This window comes from Scyliorhinus canicula, chromosome 3 (assembly GCF_902713615.1).
Source record: "Scyliorhinus canicula chromosome 3, sScyCan1.1, whole genome shotgun sequence".
Lineage (NCBI taxonomy): Eukaryota > Metazoa > Chordata > Chondrichthyes > Carcharhiniformes > Scyliorhinidae > Scyliorhinus > Scyliorhinus canicula.
Window position 1 is genome coordinate 18428208 of NC_052148.1, and position 20620 is coordinate 18448827.

At 46.6% G+C, this 20620-nt stretch overlaps 1 protein-coding gene across 5 annotated transcripts in view; it reads right to left on the bottom strand.

Moving 5' to 3' along the window:
• LOC119963843 (transcription factor COE3-like) overlaps positions 1–20620 on the bottom strand; it is a 519394-nt gene that overhangs the window by 74045 nt on the left and 424729 nt on the right. For all 5 annotated transcript variants that reach the window (XM_038793191.1, XM_038793187.1, XM_038793188.1 and 2 more), the window contains exon 11: positions 4252–4340. In XM_038793191.1, the coding sequence (XP_038649119.1) occupies positions 4252–4340 (89 nt within the window). The remainder of the gene's footprint in view (positions 1–4251; positions 4341–20620) is intronic.

The following is a 20620-nucleotide window of genomic DNA, read 5'->3' on the forward strand; positions in this document are numbered from 1 at the left end:
CAAATGTCAGTTCATTAGAATTCAGGACCGGCATGTACCTGTGAGGGCAAAAGGTAAGGGTGATAAGTATAGGGAACACTGGTATCCCGAGGGGTATTATGAACCTTGTCAAAAAGAAAAAAGAAGCATTCATAAGGTCCAAAAGGCTCAGGACAGATAAAACCTTGAAGAATATAAAGAAAGTAGAAAGGATCTTAAGGTTGGAGTTAGGAAAGCTAAAGAGGATCATGAAATGCCGCTGGCAAACAGGATTAAAGAAAATCCTGAGGCGTTTTATACATACGTAAAGAGCAAGAGGGCAGCCAGAGAAAGGGTTGGTCCATTCAAAGATATTGGAGGGAATCTATGTATGGAACCAGAGGAAATGGGTGATACTAAACGAATACTAAATGAAAATCCCCAGGGCCTGATGGGATCTACCCCAGAATACTGAGGGAGGCAAGGGACGAAATTGCTGGGGCCTTGACAGTAATCTTTGTATCCTCATTGGCTATCGGTGAAGTTCCAGAGGACTGGAGAATAGCCAATGTGGTTCCAATGTTTAAGAAGGGCAGCAGGGATAGGCCAGTGAGCCTTCAGTGGTAGGGAAATTATTGGAAAAGATTCTTAGAGCCAGGATTTACTCATATTTGGAAACAAATGGATTTATTAGTGATGGACAGCATGGTTTTGTGAAGGGGAGATCGTGCCACACTAATTTGATCGAGTTTTTTGAGCACGTTGCAAAGGTGATAGATGAGGGAAAGGCAGTAGATGTTGTATATATGGAAGTCAGTAAAGCCTTTGACAAGGTACCTTGACTGGTACAAAAGGTGAAGTCGCATGGGATCAGAGGAGAGCTGGCAAGTTGGATACAGAACTGGCTTGGGCACAGAAGACTGAGGGTAGCAGTGGAAGGGTACTTTTCTGAATGGAAGGCTGTGATTAGCGGCATTCCACAGGGATCAGTTCTGGAACTTTTGTTGTTCATGGTGTATATAAATGATTTGGAAGAAACTGTAGCTGGTCTGATTAGTAAGTTTGCAGACGACACAAAAATTGGTGGAGTTGTGTAAAGTGAAGAGGATTGTCAGGGGATGCAGCAAGATATAAACGGGTTGGCGTCTTGGGCGGAGAAATAGCAGATGGAGTTTAATCCGAACAAGTGTGAGGTAATAAATGGTACAACTCTTGAGAGTCTTAACAAGCAGAGAGATCTGGGCGTGCATCTCCACTGATCATTGAAAGTGGTAACGCATGTGGATAAGGTGGGCAAGAAGGCATACGGCATGCTGGCCTTCATCAGTCGGGGCATTGAATATAAAAACTGGCAAGTCATGTTGCAGCTGTACAGAACCTTAGTATAATAATAATCTTTATTGTCACAAGTAGGCTTACATTAACACTGCATTGAAGTTACTGTGAAAAGCCCCTCGTCGCCACACTCTGGCGCCTGTTCGGGTACACAGAGGGAGAATTCAGAATGTCCAATTCACCGAACAGCACATCTTTCGGGACTTGTGGGAGGAAACCGGAGCACCCGGAGGAAACCCACGCAGACACGGGGAGAGCGTGCAGACTCCACACAGACAGTGACCCAAGCTGGGAATCGAACCTGGGATCCTGGAGCAGTGAAGCAACAGTGCTAACCACTGTGCTACCATGCTGCCCTACTCTGTTAGACCACATTTGGAATATTATGTACAATCCTGGTCGCCACACTACCAGAAGGATGTGGATGCTTTGGAGAGGGTACAGAAGCAGTTTACTAGGATGTTGCCTGGTATGGAGGGCATTAGCTAAGAGGAGAGGTTAGATAAACACGGTCTGTTCTCACTGGAACGACGGAGGTTAAGATGCGACCTGATAGAGTTCTGCAAGATTATGAGTGGCATGGACGGACTGGATGGTCAGATGCTCTTTCCTAGGGTAGGAGAGTCAAGTACTAGGGGACATAGTTTTAAAGTGCGCAGGGAAAAGTTTAGAACAGATGTGCGAGGCAAGGTTTTACACACAGGATGGTAAATATATGGGACGCACTGCCTGAGGAGGTGGTGGGAGCAGCTACGATAGTGGCATTTAAGGGGCATCTAGACAAATAAATGAATAGGGTGGGAATGGGAGGATACAGACTCCGTAAATGTAAACGGTTTTAGTTTAGGCAGGTACCATGGTCGGCGCAGGCTTGGAGGGCCGAAGGGCCTGTTCCTGTGCTGTATTGTTCTTTGTAAGACTGATGAAAAATACCTGTTCAATTCCTCTGCCATTTCCTTGTTTTCTATCAATTCTCCAGACCCACTTTGTTAACTCGTTTCGTTTTGAAATATTTAGAGGAAACTCTGTTACCGGTTTTGACATTTTCCGGTTAGCATTCTGTCGTACTCCTAATTTTCATCCCCTATTTAATGGTGGGAATTAAGGGCGGCATGTTGGCACTGCTGCCTCACAGCGCCGAGGACCAGGGTTTGACCCTGGCCCTGGGTCACTGTCTGCTTGGAGTTTGCACATTCTTCCCGTGATTGCGTGGGTCTCACCCCCACAACCCAAAAAGATGTGCTGGGTAGGTGGACTGGCCACGCTAAAATTCCAATTTAAAAATAAATGAATGTTGGGAATTGCAGCAGCCAATTTGCACAGAGCAAGATCCCACCGGCGACAATGCGAGAAAGACCCGATAATCTTCTTTGAGTGATGTTAGTTGAAGGATAAATATTGGCCAGGACACCATGCAGAACTTCCTTATTCTCCTTCGATATAGTGCTGTGGGATCTTTAACATCCACCCGAGCGGATAGAACACAGAACATACAGTGCAGAAGGAGGCCATTCGGCCCATCAAGTCTGCACCGACCCACTTAAGCCCTCACTTCCACCCTATCCCCGTAACCCAATAACCCCTTCTAACCTTTTTGGACACTAAGAGCAATTTAGCATGGCCAATCCACCTAATCTGCACGGCTTTGGACTGTGGGAGGAAACCGGAGCACCCGGAGGAAACCCACGCAGACACGGGGAGAACATGCAGACTCCGCACAGACAGTAACCCAGCGGGGAATCGAACCTGGGACCCTGGTGCTGTGAAGCCACAGTGCTATCCACTTGTTCTACTGTGCTGGATAGACGGGCTGATGTGATAGAAGTCACCTCTGTGTCCTGGCCCCAGGTTCGATGAACCTGGAGAGTTCCTTCTGGGGCTACAGGCTCCACTGCACATGGCTTAGCAGAGACTAGAACTGAATTGGGGACCCCGCACTGTGACTGAATGCTAGATAGAGGAGAAACTCCAGTTGGTTGGTGAGGTGAAGAGAGGAATCGGGATTTTCTCCCTTGGAATAGAAAAGGTAAAGGGCATTTTAATAGCATGTTTGATTTGTGAAAATAAAGAGAAGCGGTTTTCACTGGTAGGAAAATGGAGATCAGGCGGTTAGAAAAAGAAATCAAAAGAACCAGAAAGGGAGCTAAAGAGAATTTATGAAGACAATGGAATGTGCTGTTGGTGGTGGTGGTGGGTGGGTGGGGTTGTTGGGAGGGAGGAGGGGGGGCAATGATGATGTTCAACCGATCGCTCTTCCTGAGAGCTGGCATGGGTATACTGGGCCATAAAGCCTCCTGAACTGTATGATTTCATGAAGTCAAAATGCTTTTCCGGGAAAGCCAAGTGTCTCCAAGGAGTCCAAGCTTGGCAGCCCATAAAATCCTGAGGCTGCTCCAAAGTAGAACTGAAGAGTACTCCCACCCTGCACGGACTTCCACATGGTTATTTGTGCTGCGTGATCTCGGGAATCACAACTTTGGGACTTTGAGATTATGTGTGTGCACATTGAGTATATGCATGTGTAGCCAACCCAGCACAACCCCAATGCAGGTCTGGTGGGAATGTGGCAGTTTGGCAATGGATTCAGCTAATGCCCAGATACTTCAATTCTGGGGGGTTGCTGCAGGGCCTCTTTTTAATCCAATTATTACCCTTTCATCCCAATGTACCATCATGCACCCCAATGTACCATCATACACCCCAATGTACCATCATACACCCCAATGAACCCTTCACGCCAATGTATCACTATATACTACAATATATCTTTTCACCCCAAAGTACCATCATTCATCCTAATGTATGAACAATCCACAAATGATTGCTCTAGTCTCAGTGTTGTCTCAGTGACTGATGACGTTCCAAAGGTTCGATTACTATTATAATGCCCTGTTCACCTTAATACTTTAAATGCTCTTTCTTTAGCAAATGAAAGATCACATACATAAAAAATCTAACCTTGGGTAATCGCTCAGGGTCGCCAGGGTGCCGTGGGATCACTTTTTGTAGCCGCTGAAATCCATAGTCAATGGTGGGTTCATTCAATGCTGCAGAGTTAAAGGAAGCAAGGAGGAATCAGTCAGTGACATGTCGGCAGGACATTGCCCAGTAAGGCTCAGCAATTGCTAGCCTCCGCTGAGTGTAAGAGACTAGACAGTTAATCCCAGTCCAGGGTGCTGAGGCAAACGGCAGTAGTGTTATCACAGCTCCCCAAAAGATGTCAGCATAGCACACATTGTAAATGAGACATTCCTAGTTTGCATTGAGCAGTTCCACATTGGAAATTGCAAAGTCCAATGGGGCCATAAGAAAAGTATCACTCAAATACTCAATTAGGCTCCGAGGTCAATGAAGTTGGGGAGAGAGCCAACAGACCTCTGCTTCTGATTTGCAGTTTGGTTTAGTTGGTGGAACTCTCCTCTCTGAGTCAGAGGATATCATCAAATCATCTCGTAGAATCTCATAGAATTTACAGTGCAGAAGGAGGCCATTCGGCCCATCGAGTCTGCACCAGCCCTCGGAAAGAGACCCCCCACTTAAGCCCATACTTCCAACCTACCCCCGTAACCCAGTAACCCCACCTCACCTTTTTTGGACACTAAGGGGCAATTTAGCATAGCCAATCCACCTACCCTGCACATTTTTGAACTGTGGGAGGAAACTGGAGCACCCGGAGGAAATGAAAAATGAAATGAAATGAAACCCACGTAGACACAGGGAGAAAGTGCAGACTCCGCACAGACAGTGACCCAAGCCGGGAATTGAACCTGGGACCCTGGAGCTTTGAAGCAACTGTGCTAGCTACCATGCTACCGTGCTGCCCATAGCATCATACAGACCAGAGGAAGGCCATTCAGCCCATCCTACCTGTGCCGGCCCCTTTGAGACAGACAGCCAATTAGACCCATTCCTCTCTGCTCTTTGCCTCATCGCTCTGATAATTCATGCACTTCAAGCATTTACTTAATCTATCTAATTTTCTTTACATTGCAGGGGCTGCATAAACTAAAGTTTCTGAGGTGTGTTTGCGGGATGGAGAGGTTTGCAGGAACTAAAAAGGGGAAAAGCTTTCAGACCTGAGGTGCAGCATTGAGCGGAGCTTTACTGATGAAATTAGAGAAGTAAGAAAGGTTGCACTGGATGGAAAGGATGGAAAGTCTTAAAGGAACAATTGCCCATCAAAGCAGCCAGAAAATTCTCAAGGGGGAGTAATCAAAGGAGTGTGATGAATATAGAAATTGTTACATATTACATGTTATATTCTGTTGCAGTAATGTTATTAAAAACCATGGTTTAAAATAAATGAAGGCGCTTTTCCAGTTAGCCACTGGTCGTGGGAGAGCAGGTCTCAGACGGTCAGGTAAGAGACATGGGCCCAAGTCCAAGAATCACACCAACCACAATCAGTCCAGCGAGTGGCACAGGACAGGGATCTAAATCCCCAAGTTTTATCGATTTGAACCACGGAAAGCATTTGATCTCAAGTTCCTGAGGATCATGCGGTTTGCGAAAAAACTCTTAACAAAAAGGAACAGCTGAGGCTGAAAGCAAAAATAAATACAGGGACGATCGCTAAGAAAAGAACCGGCAGTTTTAACAATTTAACATTTACTGTCCTTGAGGGTGGCAGCCATGTGATATTTTGTATTCCAAATTGTTTATTTTGAATAAAATCAAAGTTGGGACATTTAACAAAAACATCCAGGCAGTGCGGCTAGTAAAACTGTAATTAAAAAGTTGTAAAAGGTGAGCTAATCATTCATTCCAACCATTTACTTGGTTACAGATAAAGGGCAAATGGAATATTGTTTATATTTTGGATTGTTCCCGGGAGTGTAGATAATGTATGAAGGATTGTATTTAGTCTTAGCTAAGTAAGTGGAACTTAGTGGGATGGTGTAATTGATGGGAGGAACCAGGGGCGGAATTCTCCGACCCCCGGAGGGTCGGAGAATCGCCTGGGGACGGCGTCAATCCCGCCCCCACCGTAGCCAGAATTCTCCGCCACCCGGGGATCGGCGGGGGCAGGAATCGCGCTGTGCCGGTCGGCAGGCCCCCCCCCCCCCCCCCCCCCCCCCGCGGCAATTCTCCAGCCCGCGATGGGCCGAAGTCCCGCCGCTGTCAGGCCTTTCCCGCCGGCGGGAATCAAAGCACGTCTGTTGCCGGGGGGATTGGCGGCGTGGGCGGGCGCCGGGGTCCTGGGTGGGGGGCGCGGGGCGATCTAGCCCCGGGGGGTGCCCCCACAGTGGCCTGGCCCGCAATCAGGGCCCACCGATCGGGTCTGTGCCATGGGGGCACTCTTTTTCTTCCGCCCCGCCATGGCATTCACCATGGCGGGGGGGGGAAGAGACCCCCTCCCCAGCGCATGTGCCGGTATGACATCAGCAGCCGCTGACGCACCGGCGCATGCGCGGACTTCCGCCAGCCGGCGAAGGGCTTTCGGCCCCTGCTGGCGGGGCGCCAAATGCCGTTCGCGCCGGCCGGCGGAGTGGGAACCACTCCGGCGCGGGCCGAGCCCCTAAAGGTGCGGAACCCGATGCTGTAGTGGTTCTAGCCACTCCACAACGCCAGGACCCCCCGCCCCGCCGGGTAGGGGAGAATCCCAGCCCAGGTCTGTCTGTCGTTTTGCAGTCTGTTATAAGATTTCAAGTTGAACAGCAGTTTTCCAACGGATTTGAATCTGACAAGACAGAAGGGTACTGGACCTGCTCCTAAATGGGTCTCTCTCCAACATCTCTACACAGCTAAGTAAGTAATCTAATTTGTTAACTTTATTTATAGGTAGCATTTGAACTGCATGGGGTTGCTTAATTGGAATTAGCAGCAGGTGTAGAGAGTAAGTTCAAGTTTTTCCTTTTAGTTAGCTATTTATTTGATGCTAATGCAGTTAATTCTGTCCTTAAATTGAATTTTGTTTGAGCATAGAAGATACCTATTCGTCAGAGTCATCACTCCTGGGGTGAAATACACTTTCCCCTCAGTTTAACAAATTTAAAATACTTGTTTGAGTTTCTCGCCCGGTAACCTAACAAATATTGGATTCTGGTCTGGTATCTTAACAGGAGGTCATCCCGTTAGGAAATCCTGGTAATGCCAAGAATTGAAAATTAATGTTCAGGACACTGCTGCAAGGCATGTCAGTAGAAAAATAATGGGGGAGAAAAAACAAGTGCTTTTTTTCATTTTCTTCTCAGGCTTTTGCCCAATATTACAAAAACATTGGCAGTGAGAAAGAAACAAAGAAGAATCAAGCATCCAAACTAGGTAACAGGAAATCGATTCACTGTCCATTGGCCGTGGGAAGGTAGTGTGCACTGTGAGGATGGACGTATAGATGTGCAATGGTTACAGCACATGGGGGAGGGGCAGTTGTGGGCATCAGGTCATGTGATGGAACCTTTAGGACCATGTCCATCTAGAACTGACATGCTAACCTCAGACAGCCATGTTCACCAGTGTGAAGAAGCCCCAGACCTGACAGAAGGTGCTGGTCAGAACAGCTTGGAGGGGAAAATAATAAAAGAGAGTCGCATCTCTTATGTTATTTAACTGGTAAATGGATGGGCGGGTTGGAGGATGGGCCAGATACTGAATTGGGCCAGTCTTATAAATATTGTGGCACAAGTGCAGGATAAAGGCTGGCAAGCACGGTAGCACAGTGGTTACACGGTCGCTTCACAGTTCCAGGGTCCCAGGATCGATTCCCGGCTTGGGTCACTGTCTGTGCGGAGTCTGCACGTTCTCCCCGTGTCTACGTGGGTTTCCTCCGGGTGCTCCGGGTTCCTCCCACAGTCCAATGTCGTGCAGGTTAGTTGGACTGGCCATGCTAAATTGCCCTTAATGTCCAAAAAAAAGGTTGGGTGGGGTTACTGGGTTACGGGGATAGGGTGGATGTATGGGTCTTGGGTAGAGTGCTCGTTCCAAGAGCTGGTGCAGACTCGATGGGCCAAATGGCCTAATTCTGCACTGTAAATTCTATGATTCTAAGAATTCTGCAGAGAGTAATGGCTCCCCAAAGCCTGACCACCATCTATAAGGCACAAGTCATAGAATCATTGAAAAGGTACAGCACAGGAGGCCATTCAGCCCATCTTGGCCATGTCAGGCTGAGGACACCCAGGTGTCCTTTCTAATCCCACCTTCCTGCAGCTGGTCCATAACTGTAGTTCAGAGCACTTAAGGTTCAGATCCAGGTACTTTTTAAAAGAGTTTAAGGTCTCTGCCTCCACCACCGACTCGGGCAGTGAATTCCTACTCCCACTACCCTCTCCGCAAAAATGTTTTTCCTCGTGTCCCCTCTACACCTTCTGCCACGTATCTTGAATCAATGTCCCCTGGTTCTAAAATTCTCCACCAAGGGAAACAATTTTATCCTGCCCACCCTATCTCTTCCCCTCATAATTTTGTCCACCTCAATCAAGTCATCCCTCAGCCTTCTTTGTTCCAAGGAAAATAACCCCAACCTATCCAATCTCTCCTCGTAGCCACACTTTTCTAGCCCTGGCAACATTCTTGTAAACCTCCTCTGCATTCTCTCCAGAGCAATTACATCCTTCCTGTAATGTGGCGACCAGAGCTGCACACAATACTCCAGTTGGGGCCTCCCCAGTGTTTTATACAATTCTAACATTATATCCTTACTTTTACATTCATTATCTCTGCCAATGAAGGAGAGCATTCCATATGCTTCCTTAACAACCTTGTCTATTTGAACTGCTGCCTTCAGGGACCTGTGTACCTGTACGCCAGACCTCTCACTTCATCGACCCCCCTTAGTATATTCCCATTTATTGTGTACTCCCTACAACTGTTTGACATCCCTAAATGAATGACCTAACAATTCCCTGTGTTAAATTGCATCTGCCACTTTATCGCCCACTCCACCAATCCATCCATATCATTTTGAAGATTATAGCTGTTCTCTCCACTATCCACCACTTGGCCAATCTTTGTGTTGTCTGCAAATTTCCCAATAATAATAATCACTTATTGTCACAAATAGGTTTCAATAAAGCTACTGTGAAAAGCACCCCCCACGTTTACGTCCAAATAATACTCCCCACCTTCACGTTCAAATCGGAGCCAAGAATGTGATGGAAAACTCAAACACTCAATATCATCCAGGATAATGCAGCCGACTTGATTGGTACCCCATCCATTACCTTAAACATTTACTTTCTCCTCCACCAGAAAATAGTGACAGCAGTGTGCGGCATCTACAAGATGCATTGCAGTAACTCGCTAAGGCCCCTTCGACAGTACCTTCCAAACCTTCAACCACTATCACCTAGAAGATCAAGGGCAGTGGACACAACCCTTCAAATAACTCACTATCCTGACTTGGAAATATATCCCTGTCGCTGGGGCAACATCCTGGAACTCCCTCCCTAACAGCACTGTAGGTGTACTTGCACCACATGGACTGCAGCAGTTCAAGAAGGCAGCTCACCAGCCCGATCTCAGGGGCAATGAGGGGTGGAAAATAAATGCTGGAACTGTTACGACGCCCCTATCTCAAGAATGAATGAAAAGAAAGGGTTGGGCTCTGATGGTCTGGTGTATTGCCAACATTCACTGCTCCCTCTGGCAGATGGGCTATCTGGGTGAAGTATGAGGAAGTGCTGGGGGAGCATGACAATTAAATCCTTGCAATGGTACTTCAGGACAATTTGAGAAAGGAAAAAAAAAACAGACACAAAGCGAAGGCTCGGACGCCATGATGGCGCAGTGGTTAGCACTGCTACCTCATGGCACTGAGGACACGGGTTTGATCCCAGCGCTGGGTCCCTGTCTATGTGGAGTTTGCACATTCTCCCCGTGTCTGCACGGGTCTCACCCCCACAACCCAAAGATGTGCAGGATAGGTGAATTGGCCACGTTATATTGCCCCTTAGTAAAAAAAAAACTAAGTGAAAGCTTTGTGAATAACAGACTTACTGCACTTGAGCACACTGGCAAAGCTGATGATGCCAATATTTATTGGTGCAGGGGAACACTTGTGGGTATTTTTCATGGTTCTTCCTGCACGCTTATGAAATAATATTTCCTCGATGGCTCTGAGCAATAAAAACACATTGAACTTTCAGAAGCCAAATACAACTTAATTATTTTCTTCATACAAGTCTAGCTGGATTGTTATAATTGGATTTATGTATGAGCACTCCCATCTGGGCATGTTCTGCAGTTTTGTTGTAGGCTGCGTTTGCTTTGCTCCTGTCTCTTCCTGCTAGTAACGAACTGAGGTCTCGCATTTTGTAAGGGCCACGAAGAATCCAGCACGAGTTTGTAGAGTCAAACAGGATGTAACTTTATTTGCAAGAATATGTACAGGGGCGGTAGTCCACTACTGGTTCCTTCCCTAGCTGGTACCAGACTGGCCAGCTCTATTTATACAGCTGCATTGCTATTGATTGCCCCCCCCCCCCCCCCCCCCCCCCCCCCCCTCTCATTGGAGGAGCTCATATTCCCCAAGTTATATCGGGCAACCAATTGTCCAATAGGATCCGGGCAGGTTATAACTGCGCTTAATAGATTTTCATTTAGTCTGTTGTCGAAGTTTGAAATCCAACCAGCTGCGATGACACCATTATTATCTATTGCCAGTAGGTCAGAGCCAGCTGATGTGGCTTCCAGCTGTTCCTCAGTGGGCAGCACTCTGTCTCTGAGTCGCAAGGTTCATGCCCAAGACTTGATTATAAAAATCTGCACCGACTCTCCCAATGCAGTACTGAGGGGAATGCTGCACTGTGGGTGAGATGTTAAGCGATGCCTCGCCTGCCTGCTCGGGTGGGTGTAAAAGATCCCGTGGCAATATTTTGAAGAGGAGCAGGGGAGTTATCACTGGCGCGCTGGCCGATATTCATACCAAAATCGACATCAGAAAGATGAACAGATTAAGTGGCCATTATCACTTTGCCGCTTGAGTCAGTTTACTCTGCATTAACTGCTGCATTTCCGACATCACAACAGTGACTACACTTCCAAAAGTACTTGATTACCTGTTAGCGCTTAATATGTCTGGCGATTGTGAAAAGGGATACAGACGCAAGTTCTTTCTCTCTCTCTCTCTCAGTAATACTGACCATCAGACTACATCAATTGTCATAAAAAGCCATCTGACTTGGGAAGGAAAGTTGGCCTACATGTGACTCCAGACCCTCAGCAATGTGGTTGACTCTCAACTGCCCTCTGAAATGGCCCAGCGAGCCACTCAGTTCAAGGGCAATTTGGGACGTCAACAAACTCTGCGTTTACCAGCACATCCCATGGGACATTAATTTTTTGTTTCATTATTTCAATCGTTCAGAGACATTAGCAACTCGGCCAACAGTCTGAGAGTACTGTACTGTCAAAGATGCTGCCTTTCAGATGGGAACATAAGAAATAGCAGCTGGAGTAGACCATAAGAGTGCTTACTTTTAAATCATTCATGGAAAGTGGGCAACACTGATTGGGCCAGCATTTATCCCTAATTGCATGTGATCTGAATGGCTCTCCAGGATTCCAAAGAGCACTCAAGACCCACATTGCCAGACCAGAGAAGGATTTTCTTCCCGAAAGGGAAAAAACAGATTGGTTTTCACATCAATGGTTTCATGGTCATCATTAGATTTTTGAATTCCAGATTTTTATTTAATTCAAATTTCACCATCTGCTGTGTTAAGATTCGAACCGGGGTCCCCAGAGCATTACTCCAGGTCTCTGGGTTATACATCCAGTGATAATTCCACTGCACTGCCATCTCCCCATTCAATAAGTATCATAGAACATAGAACATAGAACGATACAGTGCAGTACAGGCCCTTCGGCCCTCGATGTTGCACCGACATGGAAAAAAAAACTAAAGGCCATCTAACCTACACTATGCCCTTATCATCCATATGCTTATCCAATAAACTTTTAAATGCCCTCAATGTTGGCGAGTTCACTACTGTTGCAGGTAGGGCATTCCACGGCCTGACCACTCTTTGCGTAAAAAACCCTCCTCTGACCTCTGTCCTATATCTATTACCCCTCAATTTAAGGCTATGTCCCCTCGTGCTAGCCACCCCCATCCGCGGGAGAAGGCTCTCGCTATCCACCCTATCTAACCCTCTGATCATTTTGTATGCCTCTATTAAGTCACCTCTTAACCTTCTTCTCTCTAACGAAAACAACCTCAAGTCCATCAGCCTTTCCTCATAAGATTTTCCCTCCATACCAGGCAACATCCTGGTAAATCTCCTCTGCACCCGTTCCAAAGCTTCCACGTCCTTCCTATAATGAGGCGACCAGAACTGTACGCAATACTCCAAATGCGGCCGTACTAGAGTTTTGTACAACTGCAACATGACCTCATGGCTCCGGAACTCAATCCCTCTACCAATAAAGGCCAACACACCATAGGCCTTCTTCACAACCCTATCAACCTGGGTGGCAACTTTCAGGGATCTATGTACATGGACACCGAGATCCCTCTGCTCATCCACACTACCAAGAATTTTACCATTAGCCAAATATTCCGCATTCCTGTTATTCTTTCCAAAGTGAATCACCTCACACTTCTCCACATTAAACTCCATTTGCCACCTCTCAGCCCAGCTCTGCAGCTTATCTATGTCCCTCTGTAACCTGCAACATCCTTCCGCACTGTCTACAACTCCACCGACTTTAGTGTCGTCTGCAAATTTACTCACCCATCCTTCTGCGCCCTCCTCTAGGTCATTTATAAAAATGACAAACAGCAACGGCCCCAGAACAGATCCTTGTGGTACGCCACTCGTAACTGAACTCCATTCTGAATATTTCCCATCAACTACCACTCTCTGTCTTCTTTCAACTAGCCAATTTCTGATCCACATCTCTAAATCACCCTCAATCCCCAGCCTCCGTATTTTCTGCAATAGCCGACCGTGGGGAACCTTATCAAACGCTTTACTGAAATCCATATACACCACATCAACTGCTCTACCCTCGTCTACCTGTTCAGTCACCTTCTCAAAGAACTCGATAAGGTTTGTGAGGCATGACCTACCCTTCACAAAACCATGCTAACTATCCCTAATCATATTATTCCTATCTAGATGATTATAAATCGTATCTTTTATAATCCTCTCCAAGACCTTACCCACCACAGACGTTAGGCTCACCAGCCTATAGTTACCGGGGTTATCTCTACTCCCCTTCTTGAACAAAGGGACCACATTTGCTATCCTCCAGTCCTCTGGCACTATTCCTGTAGCCAATGATGACCTAAAAATCAAAGCCAAAGGCTCAGCAATCTCTTCCCTGGCTTCCCAGAGAATCCTAGGATAAATCCCATCCGGCCCCGGGGACTTATCTATTTTCACCTTGTCCAGAATTGCCAACACTTCTTCCCTACGCACCTCAATGCCATCTATTCTAATAGACTGACTGACCTTTCACCTCAATTCCATCTTCCTGTACCGTCCCTATATCTCTTGAGCACCTCTTGGGCAGCAAGTGGTTAGCACTGTGACTTCACAGCACCAGAGACAGTCCAAAGATGTGCAGGTGAGGTGGATTGGCCATGCAAAATTGCCCTTAGTGTCCAAAAGGGTTAGATGGGTTTACTGGGTTACAGGGATAAGATGGGGATGTGGGCTTAGATAGGGTGATCTTTCCATTTAGCCGGTGCAGACTTGATTGCCTCCTTCTGCATTGTAAATTCCATGATCTATGATCCAGGACCCGGTTCAATTTCTGGCTTGGGTCCCTGTCTGTGCGGAATCTGCAGGTTCTCCCCGTGTCTACGTGGGATTCCTCCGGGTGCTCCGGTTTCCTACCACACGTCCAGGAAGACATGCTGTTAGGCGAATTAGACATTCTGAATTCTCCCTCAGTGTACCCGAACAGGCGCCGGAACGTGGCTACTGGGGGATTTTCACAGTAACTTCATTGCAGTGTTAATGTAAGCCTGCTTAATAATAATCGCTTATTGTCACAAGTAGGCTTCAATGAAGTTACTGTGAAAAGCCCTTAGTCGCCACATTCCGATGCCTGTTCGGGGAGGCTGGTACGGGAATTGAACCCGGGCTGCTGGCTGTGTTCTGCATTACAAGCCAGCGATTTAACCCACTGTACTAAACCAGCCACTAATTTGTGACACTAGTAAAGATTATTACTAATATCCAAATACCAACAGCTCTCGGTCTTGAATATACTCAATCATCGGGCACCCACCACCCTGGGGAAGGGAAGGAGATTCACAACCCCTCTCCTGCCCCGAGTGAAGACATTTCTCCAGTACTAAATGGCCAGCTTCTCAATCTGAGACGTTTACTGAGACCTGAACCTCCCTCCCAGACAAACTTTAAAGATCCCGGGGCATTATCTTCAAAGACCAAGAGGGGATTTCTCCCTCAACCAAACAACATCATCTCTTTGGTGCGCGTGTGCCCTGGCTGTGTGCACGAATTGGCAGCTGCAATTTCCACAACAGTGAACATTCGTTCAAAAATGTTTAATTGCCTGTGAAATGCCTTCGGGTGACCTGAGGGTATGAAAGAAGCTATATAAATCCAAGTCTTTCTTTCTCACACCATGCACTGCGCTCAGCCTCAGATGGTTGGAAGAGCGAAGGGACACTTGAGTGGAAACTCTCTTTTCGCAGAAACATCATGGAATGGAAATGAATGTCTTATTATGTTGAAATTGACAAACAGACTCGGGCAAAATTTCTCTGATTGCTCTTTTAATTAAGTCATTAACCCGTTAGATTGACACTGAATTAATGTCTTTGGTAATGGTGATTAGAAAGATTTTCCAAACTCATTAAGAGTGGCGTGCCAAGCAATTTCAAACCCTTGAAAGTATTGGAAAGAACTCAATGAAGAAGCACGCTTCAGCAGGAAGGACAAAGAGGTATTATTGCTGAAAGAGGGACACATTTGTGAAGCTTTTCGTTTTGCACTTATCAGGACACATGCATGAAAACCAAATTTCAAATGATCACAACTATTTGCGCCACAGGAGAAAAGCTACACCAGCAACCAATTTAAAATGATCCATCAATCTCGTAACAAGGTCTTATTTACACTTGCTGGAAGTGGCACACATTCACTCGCAGGGACCAGTTCTCTGCAAACAAAAGGAATATGTTCTAACCTTGCACCTTTTTTCAATTGCCCGGGAGCTTGGGGAGCCGATCGTTGTTCTGTTGCTTTCTCCATGGCAAAACAACTTGACCAATCAGAGTTGACTTCCCAACCAATCAGTACCCTTTTCTCCCGCAGTATGAACTGTTGTGACTGTTTGAAATTTGGCTTTCTTGTGTTTGTCCTGATCAGTGCGAGATGAAAAGCTTTGGCAACATGTCTCTCTTTTTAGCAACAGTCATGTTCTGCACCACCAATTGAAAGAGGGATGAATAACAAAACTGAGCATTCACCATGAATGCCGGGACTTGCTGTTTACAAACGCCAGCAATAGAATCTTAGAAGCAGCTGAAATTTGGTGTTTCTGTAATCAACACTGTATCAAAGCACAAACTTCTCACATTTTCTGTGGTAATATTGAAACAAAACTATCACGCCGATTCATGCACAAGAAATGCGATAAAGATCAAATAAACTATTTCAATGATTTTGGACGAGGGGTAAATCTTGACTTAAACTCCTTCTTCCAAATAATGCTGCGGGACCTTTTACCTCAGCCTTAGAGGCCAGATGAGACTTAGAATAATGATTTCTCTGAAAGACGCTACCTCCAACCTTTCCCTGGCACCGCACTGATCGCATCGGCGTAGATCTGATGCTCGCGTTGAGACAGTAGAATCGAACCTACGATCTTCCTGTCTCAGAAGTGAGGAGTCACTGAAGGACCCGTGGCTGACACCTTAGCCGAGCTCGGAATAGGTTTGACGGGCTGAGTGGCCCAATTGTGTTCCGATGTTAACATGCTGCTGACCTGCTGACCTCAAAGCTCCATTAAAAGTTCCGAGCTAAGCGTTGGCCCGAATGTGGTGACGACAATAAATGCGAGGCACCATGCCCAAAGCTACCCAGATCTCCAATAGGCCTCTCACAGTGCCAGGGGCACAGGTTCGATTCCCGTCTGGGGTCACTGTCTGTGTGGAGTCTGCACGTTCTCCCCGTGTCTGTGTTGGTTTCCTCTGGGCGCTCTGGTTTCCTCCCACAAGTCCCTAAAGACGAGCTTGTTAGGTAATTTGGACACACTGTGTACCCGAACAGGTGCCAGAGTGTGGCGACTAGGCGCTTTTCACAGTAACTTCATTGCAATGTAAGCCTACTTGTGTCAATAAAGATTATTATTATTTCTGGAATAAGAATATACAACATCTCCCGACTAAATGACATCCATTTCCCCCTCTGTGCCTGCACGATGGCAACAATTTCCATCTTTATGTAATGCAAATTCAATATGTGTGTAAAAGAAAAAATGCTCCCATAATCAGGCCATTAATCACAAAAAGGCTGTCAGATTTGACTTTGGGTACAATTTGTCAAGCAAGTTGCTCACTCCAGTTTGTCAAGTACAAATCTTGTATTCACTAAAATGATTGACACTCCAAATATAAGCAAGTCGAATAGCTTGTTTGCACTAATATGAATAACTCACCGTTTCATGAATAACAATCAGATGTTCTCCCCCCCGTGTGCACACACACCTTTACAAAGATTGGAGCTCAGTCAGCAAACTGCAGATAGACTTTATTACTCAAATTACAATATTTGCTTTCCACTGAAGCACCCTTTGCAGTGGATTTACTTGCAAGAGCTCTGTGATAAATCAAATTGATTTAAGGCAGATTGTTTGCACCGAGCAAAGGGGTGTTAAAGCTTAGGATTGTTACTTGGGCTGTTCTATTGCAATACGCTTGATTACATCCAAATGGCTGATTTATTTATCTCTCGCCTATTTAAATATTTACGCAGATTCTTTTCTCTCCCCTCTCTCTTTGCTTTACACTATGCGACTCAAACCATTTTTCATCACTGTCCATCTTCCCTCTGTTTATCTCAGCTCGCTCTGTCTTTCGGTATCCTTTATCTGTCTCTTTGTATTCCTGGCTGCCTCAACACCAACTTTCATTTATATAGCACCGTGAATGTAGCCAAGGAACAAGCCGAGGTGTGACACTGGAACATTATCGGGCAGAATTTGATACTCACACACATAAGGAGATCTTCAGGCATTTGACCAAAATCTTGATCAAAGAGTTAGGGTTGGAGGATCAGCTAAAAAAGGAGGGAAGGGTTGCTAATGCTCCAGGATTAGCCCAGAGTCTCCACGAATTGAAGATCAATGTTCAGGATATCACGGTGTACAACGTTGAAGAAAAGTCATTGACATTAAAAGCGATTAGTTTATTTTGTGATTATCTTTTAATATTTCTCTTTAGCAGACATAAAAATATTAAAAATTGCGGTGATATGCATCACTGTAAATACACAAGGGGTGAATGTAAATACACGTAGACTAGCTAGACACTAGAGGGAGCACCAGAGACATGACACTCGGACATTCAACCAATAGGTCAGTAAGATAGGACATAACCAATGGGTATTCACGATACACACAGAGATGACACTACCACAGGGGGGCATTACACCAACCCAAATAAGAGTACCCAGAACACATGATCTTCCTCTTTCCAGTGGAGACTCTCAGTGAGTACGCAGGGTTAATTTGAAACACATCACACCCATCACGTGGATTGTAGCAGATTGGTTCGTCAGTCTGAGTAGCTATAGCAGGATTAACAGGAGAGTCGAATCCAAGTAGGAGAATCGTTAACAGTTTAATAAACATGTTGAAGCTATCTCCAAGTCTGAACCTTCCTTTGTCAGAGTGCACAACAGAGTGACGTAGCTTATGCTACGGCAAGAGCATAACAAAACAAAAATGATTAGAGCGGAGTTTGGGGTGGGTGGAGGGAGGAAGGTGGCTGGTTGGCTGAGTGTCAAATGTCATCCAATTGGATAATGAGTCATTTTGCTTTCCAATTGGTGCAGGAATTCAGTGTGTCACAAGGATGGAATTTAATCGCTCCGAGAAGGAGGTAGCGAGGCGGAGGGGGTCAAAGTGGGAATTTCAGATCTGAAGGATGAGGTGGCTGAAAGCAATGGGGGCGCAAAGAAAATTGGGGAAGAAGATTGGAGGAACGCAGTTTTCGGATGGAGGAAATTACAAAGTTAGGGCGGGGCAAGACGCGATTCAGATATGAGGGTGAGAATTTTAAAATGCAGACAACGACACATTGATCCATTGTGTAAGTGAGCAAAGCCAAGGGTAACAGGTGAATAGAACGTGGTGCAAGTCAGGTCATAGGCAAAGAGTTTTGGATGAACTCAAATTTATGGAGTGTGGAAGATGGGAGGTCAGTCAGGAGAGCACTGGAACAGTCAAGTGTGGAGGCAATAATGATATAGGGTGGGATCTACCAGTCATGTTGCACCTGAAAAGCAGAGAGCCGCAGCACGACCAGCAGAAGCCGGGAGATCCCACTTCTCAGATCTACCGGCTCGACAAACCCTATGAATTCCACCCATTGTGAGCGGATCACTTTCTACCAAATCTGCATATTACAGTGAGGCAGCCAGTCTCTGGGTGCCCTCTGGGTAGAGTGATACCCTGGCACTGCTATTGCCACCTGGGCACTGTCAGCCTGGAACCCTGACCGTGCCACCTGTGTCAACCTGGCACTGCCAAGATGCCCAGGTGGCACTGCCAGCTGGCAAAGGCACTGCCAGGGTGCCAGGCATTTTCTGCATGGAGGTGATTGGGCCGGGGTGTGCGCTCCATGAGTGTTAGAGGGGGCAGGGGCTCCCTTATAGCGAGTTGGGGCTTGGGCAGGGGTTCAGGTGTCACGCTGGGGACTCGAGGGATTGGGATGCCATTTAAAAACAGGGTTAAGTGAGGTCTCGTTGGGTATTTTCACGCTGGGGACCCTGTTCTACCTACCCGGATAGGCATCATCTTGCTGGCTATTTCTTTGCCTTCTAATCCCGTGCTACGGGTCTCTGTCCCCATTCGGGTATATCGTGCCCAGAGATGAGAATTTCAATAGCTGAAGAGATGGGACGGAGCCAGATAATATTTTCATGGAGGCAGTAGGTGTTCCTCTTGAATGGGTGGCCAAGGGACCGGAGGTTACGTCTCCTTCTTCCCCTGTCCCTTCTGTCTTTGCTGCGCTGTTTTGTTCCCCAGTTTGCACACTCCTCTAAGGGGGCATTTGCAGCTCTGGCCCATTCGACCACAACAGGGCAGCAATGAAAGGAGAGGCCCAACACCTTGCTGGTCGACAGGCCATGCTGGGGTTGAGGCTGCAGAACAGGCTCACTCCTCAGGGCCTGTTGGCCTATGTGGGACCTCAATGGAATTTTACCTTGACCCTCAGTGAGGTACTAGCTGCTAGGTGAGCCTCTTGGGCGGGCAGAGCCTGAGGTCAGTGATATAAAACTTCCCAAAGTGAGGCAAGAGAAGCACGATGGCTCCTGACGGGCCCCAAGAGTGAAGTTTGGCCATCATAGGAATTGTAGGGGAGGAACGATCATAGGAACAGAGGAGGCCATTCAGCCCCTCAGGCCTGTTCTGCCAAAGAGATTATGGCCAGTCTTGCATCTTAACTCAACCTACCCGCCTTGATTAGCAACTGTTTATATATTAGCAGAACAAAAGATTTTCAATTGACCCCCAACCTCACAAGATTTTTTTTCGGGGGACAGACTTTCAGATTTATATCCTCTGTGTGAACATGTATTTCCTATATCACCCATGAATGGCCTTGTGCTGACATAGAACATACAGTGCAGAAGGAGGCCATTCGGCCCGTCGAGTCTGCACCAACCCACTTAAGCCCTCACTTCCACCCTATCCCCGTAACCCAATAATCCCTCCTAACCTTTTTGGACACGAAGGGCAATTTAGCAAGGCCAATCCGCCTAACCTGCACGTCTTTGGACTGTGGGAGGAAACCGGAGGAAACCCACGCAGACACGGGGAGACCATGCAGACTCCACACAGTGACTCAGCGGAGAATCGAACCTGGGACCCTGGCATTGTGAAGCCACAGTACTAGCCAGTTGTGCTAAAGTGCTGCCCATTCCTTAACATTAACAACATTAAGGTTAGAATTCCACTTCTTTAAAGATTCCCTAACTGTACACAAAATGGTTTCTGTCAGTTTACCTGATCACCTCCTTTAATCACCTCAAACACCTTAATTGCTCATCCCTTTAACCATAGACTTGTAGAATCATAGATTCACTACAGTGCAGAAGGGGGCCATTTGGCCTATTGAGTCTGGTCAGACCCCCACTCTATCCCCTTAACCCAGTAACCCAACCTATCCTAACTTCTGTCG